This window comes from Dicentrarchus labrax, unplaced genomic scaffold (genome assembly GCF_905237075.1).
Source record: "Dicentrarchus labrax unplaced genomic scaffold, dlabrax2021, whole genome shotgun sequence".
In the NCBI taxonomy this organism is placed as follows: domain Eukaryota; kingdom Metazoa; phylum Chordata; class Actinopteri; family Moronidae; genus Dicentrarchus; species Dicentrarchus labrax.
The window spans coordinates 11,935,841-11,952,188 of NW_026136717.1; the positions used below are offsets into that span (position 1 = coordinate 11,935,841).

The window sequence follows — 16,348 nt, forward strand, 5'->3', positions numbered from 1 at the left end:
ACAAATAAAAACACGTTAATCTATAGCCTGAGTAGCACTAAATAAACAAATCTTAACCCCCTGAAGTAGATGTACAGTACTAATACACAGCCACATCCAATACAGCTGTCTGGAGTTATACGCTGGTCCTTGAACGCAGCAGTCGTCTTTCGCGACGTTGCGTTTTCGTACGTCAGAAGCAGGACGCTCTGTGATTGGACGGTTCGTCGGGGTTAAATAACGCGCCCCTCTCCTCTTCCCCGTTCTGTGGGAATCCCCGACAACGTGCTCCGCGGTGCCTCAAAATATTTAGACTTTATCGGCTGTGTGTTTGTTTGTTTGTTTTGCTCCTCTCCCCGAGTCACCACTGACTCATCTCTGTCGAGCAGCAGCAGCGGGACATACAAGGTAGCTGTGTGGTCGTACGGCCCCCTCTTTCGTTAGAGCAGCAGAGCCGAGAGCCGCGTATTTGTCCGATAAAGGAAAGTTTGACGGCGGTTCGACCCCCGGACGTAGCGCTAACGTTTTTAGCTTGGTATGCTAACGGTTAACACGAACAACGGCTGTGCGCTATAAAGTGTAGCCGAAACCTTGTTAACACAGTCGATAGTTATTCGCCTCCACTCACACTTTGACTTGTAGTTGAGTTTATAAATGTCGAGTTATTGTCAAAAGTAGAGACTCAACGGTCGAAGGGAGCTAACTTCACTAGCTTCATTCAGTTTGTGCAGCTAGGCCTCAAAGCGTGACAGAAAATGGAGGCGAGCTAACGTCGGCAGGATGAATGGTGTTGTGTTTGTTTGGCTGCTTGTGAAGTCACTTAACTAGGTTTAATTTAAAACTGTATGTGTGTGTGAAACATGGCTGTCTTTATGGTAGTTTGTGTTTTATTAAACAGTAGTTTAGACAAGATAATGTTAACATTAGTCAGCAGTTCTCAGGGAGGGAAAACGAGGCCTAACTATTTATTTCTTCTTAACTTCAACCCGCATTTCCTGTGTGGCACCAAACAAGGCTTTATGATCGATTAATTGGCCATTTATCAATACTTAAATCTGTCATTCCCTGGTCCCAGCCTCTTAAATCTGTGGACTTACTTATATTATTGTTTTTAAGTCATTAGAAGTCAAATATGTTTGGATGTTTTTGGACATAAACTATTTAGAAACGTCACTTTAGGCTTTTTCTGTCTTTTTTTTTATTTTTTATAGGCTAAAATAATTCAATCAGAATTTGCTGCAGTAGGTAACCCTTTATAAAAATAACTCTTTGTTATGTTTGAAACTTTAAATGTTTTCTAATAGTAGTTCATGAAACCGATAACCTGTGATAATCAGCTTTCTCTGACTTGTTGTGGCGCTCTTTTCTGCGTTTGCAAGAATCCACCAGGCCTGGATCAGAGTCAAGAAGAAAGACTCATTGGGTTGGCAGATTTTAAGATGGTTGATTGTTGTCTCATTCCCAGGATCAGTATTTAACGACCCGGGAGTGAGACTCTACAAACAACTATCTTTATTGACTCTGATTGTTTTTTTGCTCAAACCCGGTGGATTTTTTTAAAAAGAAGTTACCTACTGAAGCTTAAATTGTATAACTAATGGTTGCCCAAAATATTAGTTATATACACTACTTCAGTAGCGTTGAGGGAACTAGTCAAATGGAGGGTTTGGCAGAGATCTTGATGTTACGTACCTCGTTAGTCTAACACTAATTCTCTCTTCCTCTTGTTCCCCTCCGTACGCAGGCGTCTTGGCTCTTCCATATTTTCTCTCCGCTGGGAAAGGGGGAAATTAAATGATGGAAGAGCAAGATTTTGAAAATTTGTCACTGAGCCAGCCCCTGCTGAGCCAGTCCTCCTTTATAGAGCTGTGGGACAGCGTGTAAGTTGAGTTTTAATGGTTCGATTTAAAACAATACAGTTTACTCCAGGAAAAAACAAATTAACCCATTAGTGTATGTTTGTTTTTGTAGAGTCACTCCCTCCATCTCTACCATTCCTACGGTGACTGGTGTTGAAACATGGGGGACGAATGGAAACATGGAAGCGCTGGTAAGCAATGAGTATTCATGCCATTGTTTATAAAAACATTAGATTACATTTCTGCACAAGTGTGTTTATTTTATTATTTTTTTTAGATATTAAACTCATCCCTCTTATTTCACAGCTTATGAATGATCAAGCGCTTGCTGAAAGATTTGATGAGAATCTGTTTGAGCTGCCTCCAGAGGTGCCCTCTAGAGATGGTGTTACTCCCCCGGCCTCCACCGTCCCGGTTACATCCGACTACCCAGGGGAATACGGCTTCCAGCTTCGCTTTCAGAAGTCGGGCACGGCAAAGTCTGTCACTTCGACTGTAAGTAATACCAGGCTCAAAATTTAGAAATTCACCTTTTGTTGATGTGTTTTTATTTATTCTGATTGGTGGTTTAAATTATTTCAAACAGTATATTTACCAGATAACTTGTATCTGTTATCATATCAGAGACAAATTACTGCACATAGTGTCTAATTTTGACAGATTTACACTTAAATACTAAACTACAAAGTTTAATTGGCAGCTTATTATCCTGCAACCAAACATGGCAAGGAAGCAGGCGTTTGCTGTTTGAGCTCCTCGCCAGAGAACAAAAGGGATTTCCACAGCTGCTCAGATTTGAGGCGCCATTCACTGTTCAACTAAGAACTAAGTTTCTCACATCCAGTGTAATTTTCATAGGCAGAAACTCCTCCTCCTGTCATGCATTATATTAATTGAATAAATTATATTCAACTCAACTACACAGACATTTAAAATTTTCAGGTTTGTAATTAAAAAGGTTTTACTTTAAGTTTTTAATCACCCACAAAATGACTTAAAATGAGTAAAACACAGAAAACGTCTTCAAGAAACATTAAATTAAATCTTACCTTGGCGCCGCGTTAGAAAAAAGTTATTTCGTATCTCTCATGGTGGCTTTCTTGTGGAATCTAATTCATTCTGACGATTCGCTAAAATTTAAGGTCTAGAGTCAGTCACTGAGTTTGAAGAGCCAATGGTATTAATGTGTCCACGGTGACTCACCCAGCACCGTGCTGCAGTTGGCCAGTTTAGTTGAGGTTAGGGTGGCCCTGAAACTCCCGCCCCCTGCGACTTGTCCTCTGTGGGAGAGGTGCAGTCTGGTTGTAAAGCTCAACTCTGACATGACGGGACATGTTCCTGCGCTGTCTTCCTCCAGCACGAAAGGGTTAAAAACGGATGGAAGCAAGGTAAAAACTAAATTCTTTTAATTTGATAAATCTGGCCTTTCTTATTTAGAGAACTTAATATGTAGTTTTGATTCTTTAGAAAGAGTAGTTTATTTTATTGAACTTTAAGAATAGTGTTTGAGTCTGACAGTTCTCAGATCAGTGTTTGAGTCTTCACATATGTACTCACAGCTCTGGCTTTTTGCCTGTGCTTTCTCTCAGTTTTCGGAGCAGCTCAACAAGCTCTATTGCCAGCTAGCAAAGACCAGCCCAGTTGAAGTGCTAGTGAGCAAGGAGCTTCCTGCGGATGCCGTCATCAGGGCCACGGCGGTTTATAAGAAGACGGAGCACGTGGCCGAAGTGGTCCGCAGATGTCCCCATCACCAGAATGAGGACGGTAAGGAAAACGTTTTAGTTAAAAATCGGCTTTTATGTACAGTGGAAGAATCAGATTGTGAGCACAATAGATCTGAGGTGACTTAAATTCTTTCTTTTCCGTTCAGCTGCTGAACATCGCAGCCATCTGATCAGGGTGGAGGGCAGCCAGAGAGCTCAGTATTTTGAAGATACGCACACAAAGAGGCAGAGTGTGACTGTCCCATACGAGCCTCCACAGGTACAACTGCCCCACTCGATCTGTCTGAGGGGGAACTGTCTACTCTTTCTACAGCAGTTATTTTTACCCATTCACACTTTTTAATGTGACCTTCAAGCGTTTTCTATGTGAGTATATGAACAGTGTGTCACATTGATGTTATGTTTTAGCCTTAAAATTCAAATGTTCGATGTACAAAAAGAACGTGCAGCAAAAATAAAAACATTGGCTGCATTATAAACGCCCAGAACAGTCGATGAGCAGCTTAGTTTGTAGTGGATTTTCTGAATGAGAACTTTTGTCAAAATATTACAATCTTTTATTAAGACTGACTGGTGTAGTAGCATTTTCCCTCCCTAATTTTATACACTTTAAACAGCAGTGAATAGAAAGTGTTTCGCTCTTCCTCTTCCAGTTGGGCTCAGAGATGACAACCATCCTGCTGAGCTTCATGTGCAACAGTTCCTGCATGGGGGGCATGAACCGCAGACCCATCCTCACTATTCTGACCCTAGAGACTCCAGAGTAAGTCTTGCTGCTCTTTTACCAGATATCTTGATGTATCTTCTGTGCATAGAGAAGAGGTAGAAACATACATCTTCTGTGTATGCTGTAAGGATGTCCCTGTTGAATCGTGTATTATAGTTCTTATAACTTTGGGCAGCGTAGGAAAGCATTTTGACCCCTCTGTTCATCCTCCTAGGGGACTTGTTTTGGGCCGGAGGTGCTTCGAGGTGCGTGTCTGCGCATGTCCGGGCAGAGACCGCAAAACAGAAGAAGCAAATAGTGATAAGATGCAGAACGGCACCAAACAAACAAAGAAAAGAAGTGTGTTCTTGTTGCATCGCCAAATATTTCAGTTTCCCTCCCTGTTGCTTTCACCTTGCTAACCTCCTTTTTTGCTTCTTTAGAAAGCGCCCCAACTCCTGACACGACTTCAGTGAAGAAGTCAAAGTCGGCCTCCAGTGCAGAGGAGGAGGACAAGGAGGTCTTTGTCCTTCACGTAAGTAAAGATACATACTGTTGTAGAGCTGGACGTCTTTAGAAAAATGCTGTTGGATTAATTCGATCTCTCGTGCAGGTTCATGGTCGTGAGAACTACGAGATGTTGAAGAAAATCAACGATGGTCTGAAGTTGCTGACCAAAGAGAGGTAAGTGGAGCATCCAGTAACTTTGCATTAAAACAGCCTGAATCACTTTCAGTGGACTAAATGTCTAATTTAAGTCTTGAAGAATATCTCAGAATGATTATTGAGAGTTTTAAATTAAACCCACGTTGTTGTGAACATGTCTGGTTTTAATCTGAACTGCTGTAGTCTGTATGGATCTGCCACTAGAGGTCACTGTGGTTAATATTTATGTTTAAAATGTCTGCAAACACGGTTCAACTGAGGTTTCGGAAATACTTCTATTACATATATCACTCCACATAACTCAGATCATACTATCTATGGTGTACTGTAGACTGTTATATTATCAGTGACCTAATGACCTTCACCAAAGTGTGTTTAGGTTATATAATGGTATTATGTGAGTTATTTTTTTTGTATTTACTGAGTTCTCTTGAATAAAGAACAGTGAATCATGTCTTCTGTGATTGTCTTTAAGTGTTTACTTTGGACATTTGAATCCAGATGCACAACATTATATCAGGTGAAACACTAAAAGAAAAATACCAAGAACAGGTCATTTGGTTCACACACACAGACACAAGTGCATTATAAATTTCAGTATTGTGTGTCAACTCAAATAAACAAAGTCTTTCCCACTTATCGCCCTTATTTCTGAGTTTGTCCTGGTTTCTCTCCACAGCAAGACCAAGACCAAGGTGTCAGTGAAGCAGGAGTTTGCTCTGCCTTCCAGTGGAAAGAAACTCCTGCAAAGAGGAGAGAGGAGCGATAGCGATTGAGAGGCTCGTTTTGATCATGAGAACCAACGGCATGTCTTTGTCCCTCCAAGCAATCGGGTTTATTTCAGGTTTTAATTCGACAATGGAACCCCAATCACAATCCTGCCTCAGTTCCCCCGGAAACTTGATTCAGTGACTTGCTGTTTTTGACATATGCAAATAAAGATTATGCAGAGGAGGGCAGTTCATACTGTAAACAGGTCTGCCGCCTCCTCCTCCTCAATACCCCTCATCGCGTTTAAAAGTCTGTGAAATAGCTTTTGAGAGCTTTAACTTTCTCAGCGTTTGCATGAAACAGGATATGAGGGTGGGACTTAGCATTGGGAGGGTCTGCACTCAATCAGTGTTAATCGTGGCAGGGAAACTCATTTGAGTTTTAATGATTACATTTTTAAAATTTGTCATGTCACTTATAATGCATTATTTGTACTCCAGTTTATTTTCTTTTCTCTCTTTTTTTTAATAACATTTGTATGTTTAGTACAAAATAGTAATTATGGTAATTTGGGTTTTTAAGAAAAAGCATTTGGCCAAATTAGTTTTTATCTTTTATACGAGTCACTGCCATTCGCTTGAGAAAGTGTTTGTAAAACTTGAATGGATGTTTACCTCCATTATCGTAGCTGTATTACTGTCAGTGGGGCTCTTTATATTTTTTTTGTACTCCATTTTTATATATAGTTCAGTACATAAAGCTGTAATTTCTTTTTTTTTTTTAATCCAAGGATCAGTTATTTTCTCGTCAGGATCGCCTCCGATTAAACGGTGATGATTCTGCTCGCAGGGAACATGTTTTGTCATGATTATTTTTGTGAAAATTAACAGTAGATTTGGTAGTTGAAGGGCTGGCTGGATCACCCCAAAACCTAATCACCTTTTAGTATTTGTACCGTCTTATATACGGAAGAAAGTGTTGGAGGAAGAATAAGTGGAATTTTGACATGACCATACAGGAAATGCACAATTTAACCAGGAACTCCTTATTTAAAAAATAATTAGGATGTGTTTTGAGGTTAAAGCCCCTCGGTTCAGATACTGAGAACTACTGCCTGTCTGTCAGGATGCCCCCGCTGTGATCTGATTTTACATTTCCGTTTCTGCCCCCACCCACAGACCATGCAACTTGTTTAGCGCTTCAGTTTGATGTGACCAATCACTGTTGAGGCAAAACCACTTTTTTTACACTGCCAAAAAAAAGTATATTAAAGGCATTTCTTTGTTTTATTTCTGTAACTTTATAGATTATTTTGGGAACTTAGTTTTGTATAAGAGGTTTATCTTTCTATTTTTTCATTGTCATTTTTTTTCATGGCTTTATGTAATAATTTGCATTTTGTTTTCCACAGCTTTGATACTAAATAAACATACTTGTAACATAGAACTGTGTGTTCTGTCTTTGCGTCATTTGTTACAACCCTCCCCCTCGTTCACTTTGCATGTTTGGAAGATGGATGCAAAACCAGTAGCTTGGAAAGGTATTCTGTCCCGAGTTGAATGGAGCCTTGTGTTGCCAGTCAAATGTGCTTATTACCTGTTGATCTACAAACAGACTTATTTGTGTTTTATGAACTCCTCTCATACCGAGAGAGATCAGATCACTGGCAGCATCTGTAGCCTGGCTGAGCAGTGAGACAGTTTTAACTTGATGTAGTGTGAATGGATTTCCTTCGCTCCCTACTTGTTTAAAACTTTGTTTTGAAGTAGCTGAGTCTACAGGAATCTCAACATGGATAAAGTCTTTATTTTGATTTGTTGGGGTGAGTATTATTTTCTCAATGGTATTCATTTGTAGCCAGTATGCAGCAATTTGATCATGATTAATTGTTCTCTGCATGAAGTGTCAGACGCACTTTGGCTGTTTTTTTATTGATGAATGATTTGATGATTTTCAAACTGGGGTCTGGTGACCAACAGGAATCCTTTGTACTCTGAAGACTATTATCTTCAAATCTAAAGATTATAATAAAAAAATACTCACAAAATCCTCTCCAACTATGTTCTAATGTGTGTCTATTGATTACCTCTGGATTAATGAGTCATCAAAGTTGATCAGTATTATGTCGACTGATGTTACAAGAGCTAACTTAAAATGTTAAAGGTAAGTACATATACTGAAAATGTGTAGTTATTAATCATATTGTTCTGACTGGTATACACAGTACATTTAAGGATTGATTGATTTTTACGTCATAAATTAAAGATTTTGGTTAGTTGGGGAAAAAAAAGCAATTTAAAGACATCATCACCTTGAACATTTTTCAATATTTTATTTTTTATTTAAACTGAACTTGACTAAACAATCAAGAAAATAATTGTCAGATTAATGAAAGTGAGCGTTAGTTGCAGCTCTGTGTGGCTTTCATTTTAATGTCAGTTAATCTGACTGACTGTGGCACTAAAACTGAACAAGTAGTTAGCTAGTTACTTATAAAATATATATTTATTACTCATTACTTATTGGTCCCTGCCAACAGTGATTAGTTACACTACTTTATTAATATCTGTTTTGTTTGTTAAAATCAAATCAACTACTTTCCTCCACGATTACAAAGGGTGTGGTTGGATTGTTGGATTTCAAATCAGTAAGGGGTGACAACAAAAGTAAGACTGTAACTAATTATTTTTGGCCAGAGAAACTGTAATAATATTACTAAAATATATAAGTAATTAGCTACACTACTTGTTACTGGGGAAAGTAATGCCTTACTGTCCAACACTGGTTAGCAGTGACTTCATCAATGCAACTGAATTTTGTAATGAAATTGACCAAGAAACACTTCTTATTCTCCAAAATACTGACCTGTCATATCTGCTACGTCTATGTTTCTCCTCAGCTCTGATGCTGACACACAGCGCTGCAAAGCAACAGTACTTCCCTCAATCCAAGAATCTCACCTGGGATGAGGCCAGGACCTACTGCCAGGTACAACATGAACCTCAGTTTTACGTACAAAAAGAGGTTGTTGTGGCATATGTGTGTTTAATTATATAGCTGTCAAGTTAAAAGTGGTGTTGTGTTCAGAGTTAGTAATTATTCCACTTTGGTTTCACATTGCTAACTTTGAATTAAATTATCAACAGCTGATGGATAAGTATAGTAGATCCTCATCAGCACTGACTGAAGGACCTGAACAACTCCACAAACCTCATAATGACCCCTGAGTGGAACTACTACTGTCAAACATTGACTCTCTCGTGTTCTTTCAGATCTGTTTCAAAGATCTGGTGACGCTGACTCCTGAAAACATCAAAATCATCGTTCAGAAACTCACCTCTGACCACTGGATCGGCCTCCGCAAGAACTTCTACTCCACCGCCTACCACACTAGCAACTACCCAACCAACCCCACCAGCAGCTACCCAAGCAACTTTACCAGCAACTCCACCAGCAACTACACCTTTAGTTCCACCATCAACCCCACAACTATCCACTCCACCATCCACTCCACCATCCACTCCACCATCAACTTCACCATCAACTCCACCAGTAACTCCACCAGCAACGCCTCCACCAGCACCGCCCTGTTCTGGTCTCGCTGGGCCAACGGGGATCCCCTCACCTTCCAGAACTGGTACCCTGGTTGGCCCGTGTTCAAATCCTCCTTCCCAAGAAGAGACTGCTGCAGCTGCTCCTGCACCTGCCCAGCAAGGCCAACCACAACAATGCCAAGCTACACCAGATACACAGAATTCACCACCTCAAAGGTGACAAATTTCAGCCAAATGACACAAAATTCAACCGAAAACGTGACAGGTGTTACTAATCTCTCGGACTCCAGCGTCACAAATGACCCCAGTTTCACCGGACTGAGCGGAACTGGAACTGAAGATGTGACAGATGTTACTGGACTGTGGGGATCCAGCACCCAGAACGAGACCACCGGACTGAGAAGAAACACAACCGTTAATGTTACAGAAGTTACCACCCCGGTATTTACCACAGCTACCCCCACTAAGCCCATGACGACCATGCTACCACCAATAGAATCAGAGTGCATGCGATCGCCTATGCTGTTCCCGGATGTCCCCGACCCTGATGAGAACTATATTGAAGACTCTTGTGTGGCCATGCTCAGCAGTGGGGCTTGGGTTGAAAAGTACTGCTGGGAGCTTCTACCTTTTATATGTTATGAGGGTAAGACTCACGTAAAGCCTCTGTGATGATGATTCTTGTTTGATTTTAGATCTCACACAGTCCAAGAATAACTATTATACATGACTTGTGCAGGGCAACTGTACTCAGCACTGTACCCGAACATTACATTAAATCTGCTCTTTATTTCTAATAATTTCCATAAACAGTACATCACAATACAAAAAGAAAACAACCATAGTTACAATTTCAGCACACATATTAAGATCTTGTTTTGTGTATACATACACATTTATTTAGCTGAATTATGCACTTTTCTGTGATTATAATTACCTAGTTTTGATGATGATACAGAAACTTTATTATATTTAAGGGAAGTGAAAATGTTTTTGGAAGGAAATATTTAAAATTATTTTCTTTTAATTTGTCTAGATAAATAATCTTCTGGTGTGTTTGTCTCTGTATTGTTTAAATAAGATTTATATAACTCATTTATTTATTTATTGATATTGACATATTTTATCCTCCTTATATCAAGATACTAAGTCAAAACAGACACCAACTTCCATTGCAATCCATTGTGTGGATCCGTGTAGCCACAGGTCTCAACAAAAAGAAGCCTAAATACATCTAGCAAACATTTCCACAAAGTTTTTGAACAATAAGATTATTTTAAAGGAAAAGACAAAAGAAACTTAGTAAAGATAAATAACAATAACAATCACAATGTGACCAGCCAACAGATAAATGAAATAAATCTACAAATGCTCACAAAAAGAAGATTTCCAAGTGTGGAAGTAAAGGTGTCTGATGTACACCCTGGTTTATTCAGAATCATACACCACTCTCTATTTCTGTGTTTGTACCTCTGTGGACGTCTCTGGTCTCTGGTTCCAATTCAACTTCTTCATCTTATTTCCAGATTATTTCGTAGGCGAAGCCAACGTGACCAACGTGACTTCAGAGAGTGCCGTCCTCACATGGCTGTCCGCCCCCGGTAACATCAGCCATTACCGCTTAGAGGTCAAAAGCGACAGAAAAGTGACAGAAAATGTGACTGTTCTGACGGAAAATGTGACTGTTCTGATGGAAAATCTGACTGTTCTGACCTACGACCTTTTCAACCTGACAGCAGGCGCGCGTTACTCAGTCCAGGTGTTCCCTGTTAAGTGTCAGAGAGACCTCAACCCGCAGGAGAGGGCCTTCTACACCAGTGAGTTTGCCTTCTTCTGTAACATCTGACATTAAGATAAAACATGTCACACAAATACAAGTTAGAAATTAAAAAACTAAAATTAAAACAACTTTAGAACAACAAAAAGTAAAACCTTTCTAAAGAGTGGAATATGCAGGTTAACTCCTTGTGTTCGATTGGTTCCTGCTCAGATCAAACGTGTGATTAATCATGTGATTGTTTGAAAGCTGCTCTTAAAGTTTACTCTCACACCTGCTGTAATAGTAAAGTAGCTGGATAGGGTATGTCTTAACTCTGTAACTCTGTTTTAGTCTTAAATTGAGTCTTTAGAGCTGCAGTATAATAATAATTTTGTGTCCAAAATCATCAATAATTAGCCTGATGTGGGCAATCATAAAGAAGAATAAAATAATAATGCAAACACTTGGCTTGTAACCCTGATTATATCTCTCTTTTTTTCAGTACCTAACAAAGTCAAAAACCTCCAAGTCACCACAGTGACAGAAACCTCTATCACCCTGAGCTGGAGTAAACCAGGAGAATTGGATTTCTATACTATTAAGGGTACGGAGGGTATGCAGATTCAGACAACGGCAGAGACCACTGAGCTCAAAGGTTTGATACCTGGGAGCCCTTACACATTCTCCGTCATCTCAGGAGTGATGGACAAGTCCCAGTGGAGTGAAGAGTCCAACATCACAGCATACACCAGTGAGTTTGTATCACATATAACAAATAAAAGGATTATAACGCCTCAGAGAACGTATGTCGCTGCCTGTTACTCCTAATGCGCCTTTCTCTATGGACAGAAGGAAGCATTTGATACAGAAGAAAGTACACAGTCAAAGCACATCAAAAGCTTATTCAGGTTTAAATGAGGAAAAGGTTTATAGCTGGTATTTTTTTGCACACATAAAATGAAATTCAAATCAGCTGAGGCAAATTAGAGTTGCATGTAAGATTGTACTTTGGATTATTGTCAGTAAACAGAGCGATGTTTCGTCTGTTCTCTCTTTCAGAACCGGAGAAAGTGTCCGACCTGCGCGTGTCTGAGAATACCAACAACTCGCTGCTGCTTACCTGGAAGCTATCTGTGGGGGCTGCCACAGGTTTCATAGTGAAGGCTATGAATGACCGTGATGGGTATGGACTTCTAGATAGTCCATAACTTATTTACTTATTTGAAATCAGTTATGTTTACAGTGATGTTTGTTTTTAGCGGTGCTGCTGCTGCCTGCTGCTCCATCCACAGCTTTGGTTGAGACTGAGCTCTCAGGTTCACATTTTGTGGTTTTTATGAAACATCTTAACAACTACCAGATGGATGGTGACTAGGTACAGACACTAGGTACAGACATTCAACACACCCCAGGAGAAACTCTAACAAAGTTGGTGATCCCTTAAATTTTAATCTAGTACTGTGAAATTTCGAAGTATGAAATTGTTCAGTACTTTGGTTTATGACCAAAGGCCTGCAAGACTAATGTCATTCCCATCAGCCTAAGCTCCACCAGTTAATGCTAATTAGCAAATGATAGCACACTAACAAGCTAAGCTAAGATTGTGAAGCATTAGACCTGCCATAACATGTTAGTATTATCTAACTATTTCATTTGGAGGAAAAGCTGAGAGTGAGCGCAACTGAAACATTGGTGGTAGAGTTGATCCAGGGAGTCGTTTCGTAAATTGTGATGGATACTTTTATCTTTTTCTTTCATTTTCTTTTCATAATAAATCTGTCTAACTCGGAGTTTATTTAAAATCTGCAGTCATCTTATTGCTTGTGTTTCTCACCCCTTCTGACTTTTGAATTGTCCCAGACAATGAAAATGAGACCCAAGTTGTAATGCACTGGTATTATCTTTTAATTGTTGAGATGCACAGTTGCCTCTTAAATGACATAACTGTTTCTCTTCCTAACAGCACATTGTTTGATGAAGTGGTGAACCAAACCACCGTGAGAGTCACTGGGCTGCCGATGGGCACCAAGATAACCCTCAGCGTGACAGCAGTGGCCAATTACACTCTGGAGGGAGACAAAGTGACCGTTGTCAGCTACACCGGTAACTCTGAGCTAATGGTTTTGTTGTTGTTGTTGTTGGTCAGTAGAGGAATAAATCATTCGCAGGAACAGAACATTAATTAAAGTCATTAATCGGACTTTGTGACTCCTACATAGCTCCTGGACCAATTTCAAACCTGACGTTGACTACAACAGAGAACACCCTCACTGCTAAATGGGATCCTCCTACGGGTAATTATTCAACTTTCACCATCACGCTGCAGCTGGAAGGCAAAGTTGTAGATAGTTCAACCAACCTAACAAAACCTGAGAAGACTTTTAACGATCTGAAGAATGGAGGCAATTACAAAGTGATCATCAGCGCTGTCAGTGGAACTTTCAAAGGCCCACCGGAGGAGAGCTCAAAATTCACACGTGAGTCCTTAACATTTCAGTCCTGGTGCGATTAGGCGACACCTGTGGTTACCATGGTAACGGCAAGGAGGAACCACATCGACACTGACCTCTGTGACAAATATAAAGCATTTCATGTGACTTGCCAATAAAAGCCAGCCAGTGTTTTGCCAGTTGAATGCTTTTAATATGAAGCAGCAGTGAGAAATGTGCAGTTAGCATTACAGCTCTGACATTAGGAGAGTGAACAGTAAACAGTGAAGCTGGATTACATGCTACCACATTTCTTGTGACCCCCTTGTGCAATCCAAATGCTGCAGTCAGTGGCGTACCCCGCCACTAACAATGAAAGCTATCATATAGAGAGTTACACACAGAATGTAAATACATTTAATGGCTGTTGCTGACCTGACTGTCAATACCCTTGACTCCAAGATTATCTGATAAATTACTGCTTCATTTTCTTTCTTTTCCCCATTTTTCCAGTGCCGAATCGGCCTACTGATGCCAAGGTCACTTCCAGATTGAAAGATAAGCTCACGCTCGAGTGGAAGCCCCCTGCCAACTCGGCAACAGTCAATTACACTGTCAGTATTAACTCCACCTTCTGGGACTACACAATGTCTAAGAATGTTTTTAACGCAACCAGCTGCGAGTTTACTGGCTTGAAGTCCGGGACAAAGTACAACTTAAGAGTGCAAACAGTGGTGGGCAAATTATCCAGTTTGTCAGCAAGTGTATGTGAACATACAGGTAAGACCATACTGGTTGTTTTGCATGCTTTAGACTGTTAGCAACAAACTGTGTATACTTTGCCATTACCTTTTAATAAGCATAGCATAAGTTATTTTTTACTTTCAGGCAGCAATCAGTTTTAGTTTGCTGAAAATAAACTGGCAAAATCTTGAGAAAAACATTTTTGGTGCATTCAAGGAACCTCCAACATCTGAGGTTAGGGTTACAGGAAGACAAACAATTAGCAAACATGAAAAAGATGATAGGAATTATGTGTATATTCACAGATAATGTTGCTGTATGGCAGCAAAGCTTGAGGTTTGGAGCTTCCTTAAATGCAGTTAGCCCTTATATGCCTTCATGCTGGTGATAACCCTGGCCAGAGGCATTATGGGATAGCCTTCACGCCAGCCTGAATACACCAGATTATGAATGGAAAAAATCAGCGTAAATATTGTATGTTTGTTGAAAGTCCATCTGTAAAGAACTGGTAACTCAGGCGACGAAACAAACTGCGTCTGACCACAGTGGACATTATTTCTTCCTCCACATGCAAATTTTACAGCATAATGAGTGTGTGCTTCCTCGTTCTAGCTTCCTCCTCACACAGTCTCTGTTTGTTCCTCAGTTACAGAGGCAAGGGAAATCGGTCTGTCTATGATGTGCTCTTCAACAAAACCTCTCTACTGTGATAGCACAGAGAAGAGGGAAAAAGTATTTCAACAGGTATGTCAAACACCATATGTACATAAAAATAAAAACAAATACAGGGTTCTGGGGTAAACTTGAGCAAAAGGTGCTATTTTTATTCCTCAAGATGTTTCTTCAAATAAATAAATAAATGGGACATGCAGTGATTACTTGTGGCTCAATTTAGCGTTTTATATTTTAAAGAGTTGTTTTTAAAACTGTGTGGCCATTAACATCTTTCTTTCCTTTCCTCTGTTTTGTTGCAGTTGAAAGCACATTTTGAAAGTCTGTTCGGGGACAGTATAAGCTGGAAACTGGAGCAGGGTCAATCTAAAGGAAGCTGAAAACTCAAAGAACATCATATATATATATATAATTATTATTATATATTAAATATTAAATGTTAGCGGTGATGGTTTTTTCGATAGAAGTGTTTTCAGTCTTTTTGTTCTCAGAAGAATTAAGAAGTCATAATTGTTGATGTGACTGAATGTGAATTTAAATCAAATTACGATTCTTATTATGTGTATTGACTCTTTTATATTCTGAATTTTACTAATAAAAAGGTATAAAAAAAACTTTACTTTAGTATATTTCAGATTTTCTCCTACTTTTATTTACTTTATATATATATATATATATTTGTTCTCTGGTTAATTTACCGTGAGCATTTCAGTTTTTATCATGTTACTTTTTTAAAATATATTTTTTGTCTTGATATTGTTCCAAATGTGTGTCTGATGTTGTAACTAACTACATAAAAAATAAAACATTATAAATGATCAAACATTTCTTTCTATTGTTGCAGTGCTCAATAAAGTTTTCTAGCTGACACATCACAGCGACCTCGTTTAAAGTCTTAATTGAATAGAACATATAATACTATTACACTAAATACAGTTTTTGTGTAAGGTGAACTCCAACTTGACTGCTCTCTCCATGCACGTATTGTAAATAAGACAACATTTATAATGAACTATGGTTGCAGAAATGACCTCAGATAAATAACAGCCTTTGTATCATTACAATGTGGGTGGTATATGCAAATGAGCATGTTGCCTGCAGCCAGAGCTCCCTGCTCATTGTCGTCATCCTGCTGATTCATGCCAGCTCTACGGTGTCTGCTGTTCAAGCAACAGATTGTAATCCACAGTCGGATTAAGAGGGTACATTAAGTAAAACTGGTGATTATTAGCAGGATAAATAAAGTAAAAAATGATATACTACCATGCACATGTGCAGTGCACACACATTACAACACCACAGTTAATCGTATAGTCCCCAATTCATTATTATGGCCTCTTGTGAAAAAAATTAAATAAATGTTTTCACTTCACTGGGTGGAAATTTCACCTTTATTGTGTCTTCACAGCAGAAAAGGGAACAACATCACAGCACAGGGCAAGTTCTGCCTTCTAGCTGTGAAAATGGTCTCTAAGCTGCTGCCTGAAGTTGCTTCATGAAAAGCAAGTTTGTCCTTCAAAATAAACTAAGCAGAGGACATATTTG

The 16,348-nt window shown here is 39.4% G+C and overlaps 2 protein-coding genes across 2 annotated transcripts; both read left to right on the forward strand.

Moving 5' to 3' along the window:
* The first annotated feature begins 227 nt into the window (after positions 1-227).
* On the forward strand, positions 228-7,091 carry tp53 (tumor protein p53). The gene is made up of 11 exons (XM_051429078.1): positions 228-387; positions 1,724-1,859; positions 1,951-2,029; positions 2,145-2,333; positions 3,428-3,602; positions 3,709-3,821; positions 4,216-4,325; positions 4,504-4,628; positions 4,712-4,803; positions 4,882-4,952; positions 5,614-7,091. Exons 2-11 carry the CDS (start codon positions 1,774-1,776, stop codon positions 5,708-5,710), a joined length of 1,137 nt encoding a protein of 378 aa, XP_051285038.1. The 5' UTR covers positions 228-387; positions 1,724-1,773; the 3' UTR covers positions 5,711-7,091.
* A 129-nt stretch (positions 7,092-7,220) lies between these two features.
* LOC127379458 (tenascin-X) lies at positions 7,221-15,572 on the forward strand. The gene is made up of 11 exons (XM_051429073.1): positions 7,221-7,467; positions 8,545-8,633; positions 8,918-9,845; positions 10,726-11,016; positions 11,461-11,709; positions 12,018-12,141; positions 12,922-13,061; positions 13,178-13,435; positions 13,901-14,167; positions 14,778-14,875; positions 15,106-15,572. The coding sequence occupies exons 1-11, from the start codon at positions 7,437-7,439 to the stop codon at positions 15,181-15,183; spliced, it is 2,553 nt and encodes an 850-aa protein (XP_051285033.1). The 5' UTR covers positions 7,221-7,436; the 3' UTR covers positions 15,184-15,572.
* The last annotated feature ends 776 nt before the right edge of the window (positions 15,573-16,348 follow it).

Bases quoted from the DNA above. Each gene is read 5' to 3' on its own strand.
- LOC127379458 (XM_051429073.1), top strand. From the start codon at position 7,437: ATGGATAAAGTCTTTATTTTGATTTGTTGGG. The intron at 11,710-12,017 runs GTGAGTTTGTAT...TCTCTCTTTCAG, and splicing joins CAACATCACAGCATACACCA to AACCGGAGAAAGTGTCCGAC. The intron at 12,142-12,921 runs GTATGGACTTCT...TCTTCCTAACAG, and splicing joins GCTATGAATGACCGTGATGG to CACATTGTTTGATGAAGTGG.
- tp53 (XM_051429078.1), top strand. From the start codon at position 1,774: ATGATGGAAGAGCAAGATTTTGAAAATTTGTCACTGAGCCAGCCCCTG. The intron at 3,603-3,708 runs GTAAGGAAAACG...TTTTCCGTTCAG, and splicing joins CCATCACCAGAATGAGGACG to CTGCTGAACATCGCAGCCAT. The intron at 4,629-4,711 runs GTGTGTTCTTGT...TTGCTTCTTTAG, and splicing joins CAAACAAACAAAGAAAAGAA to AAAGCGCCCCAACTCCTGAC.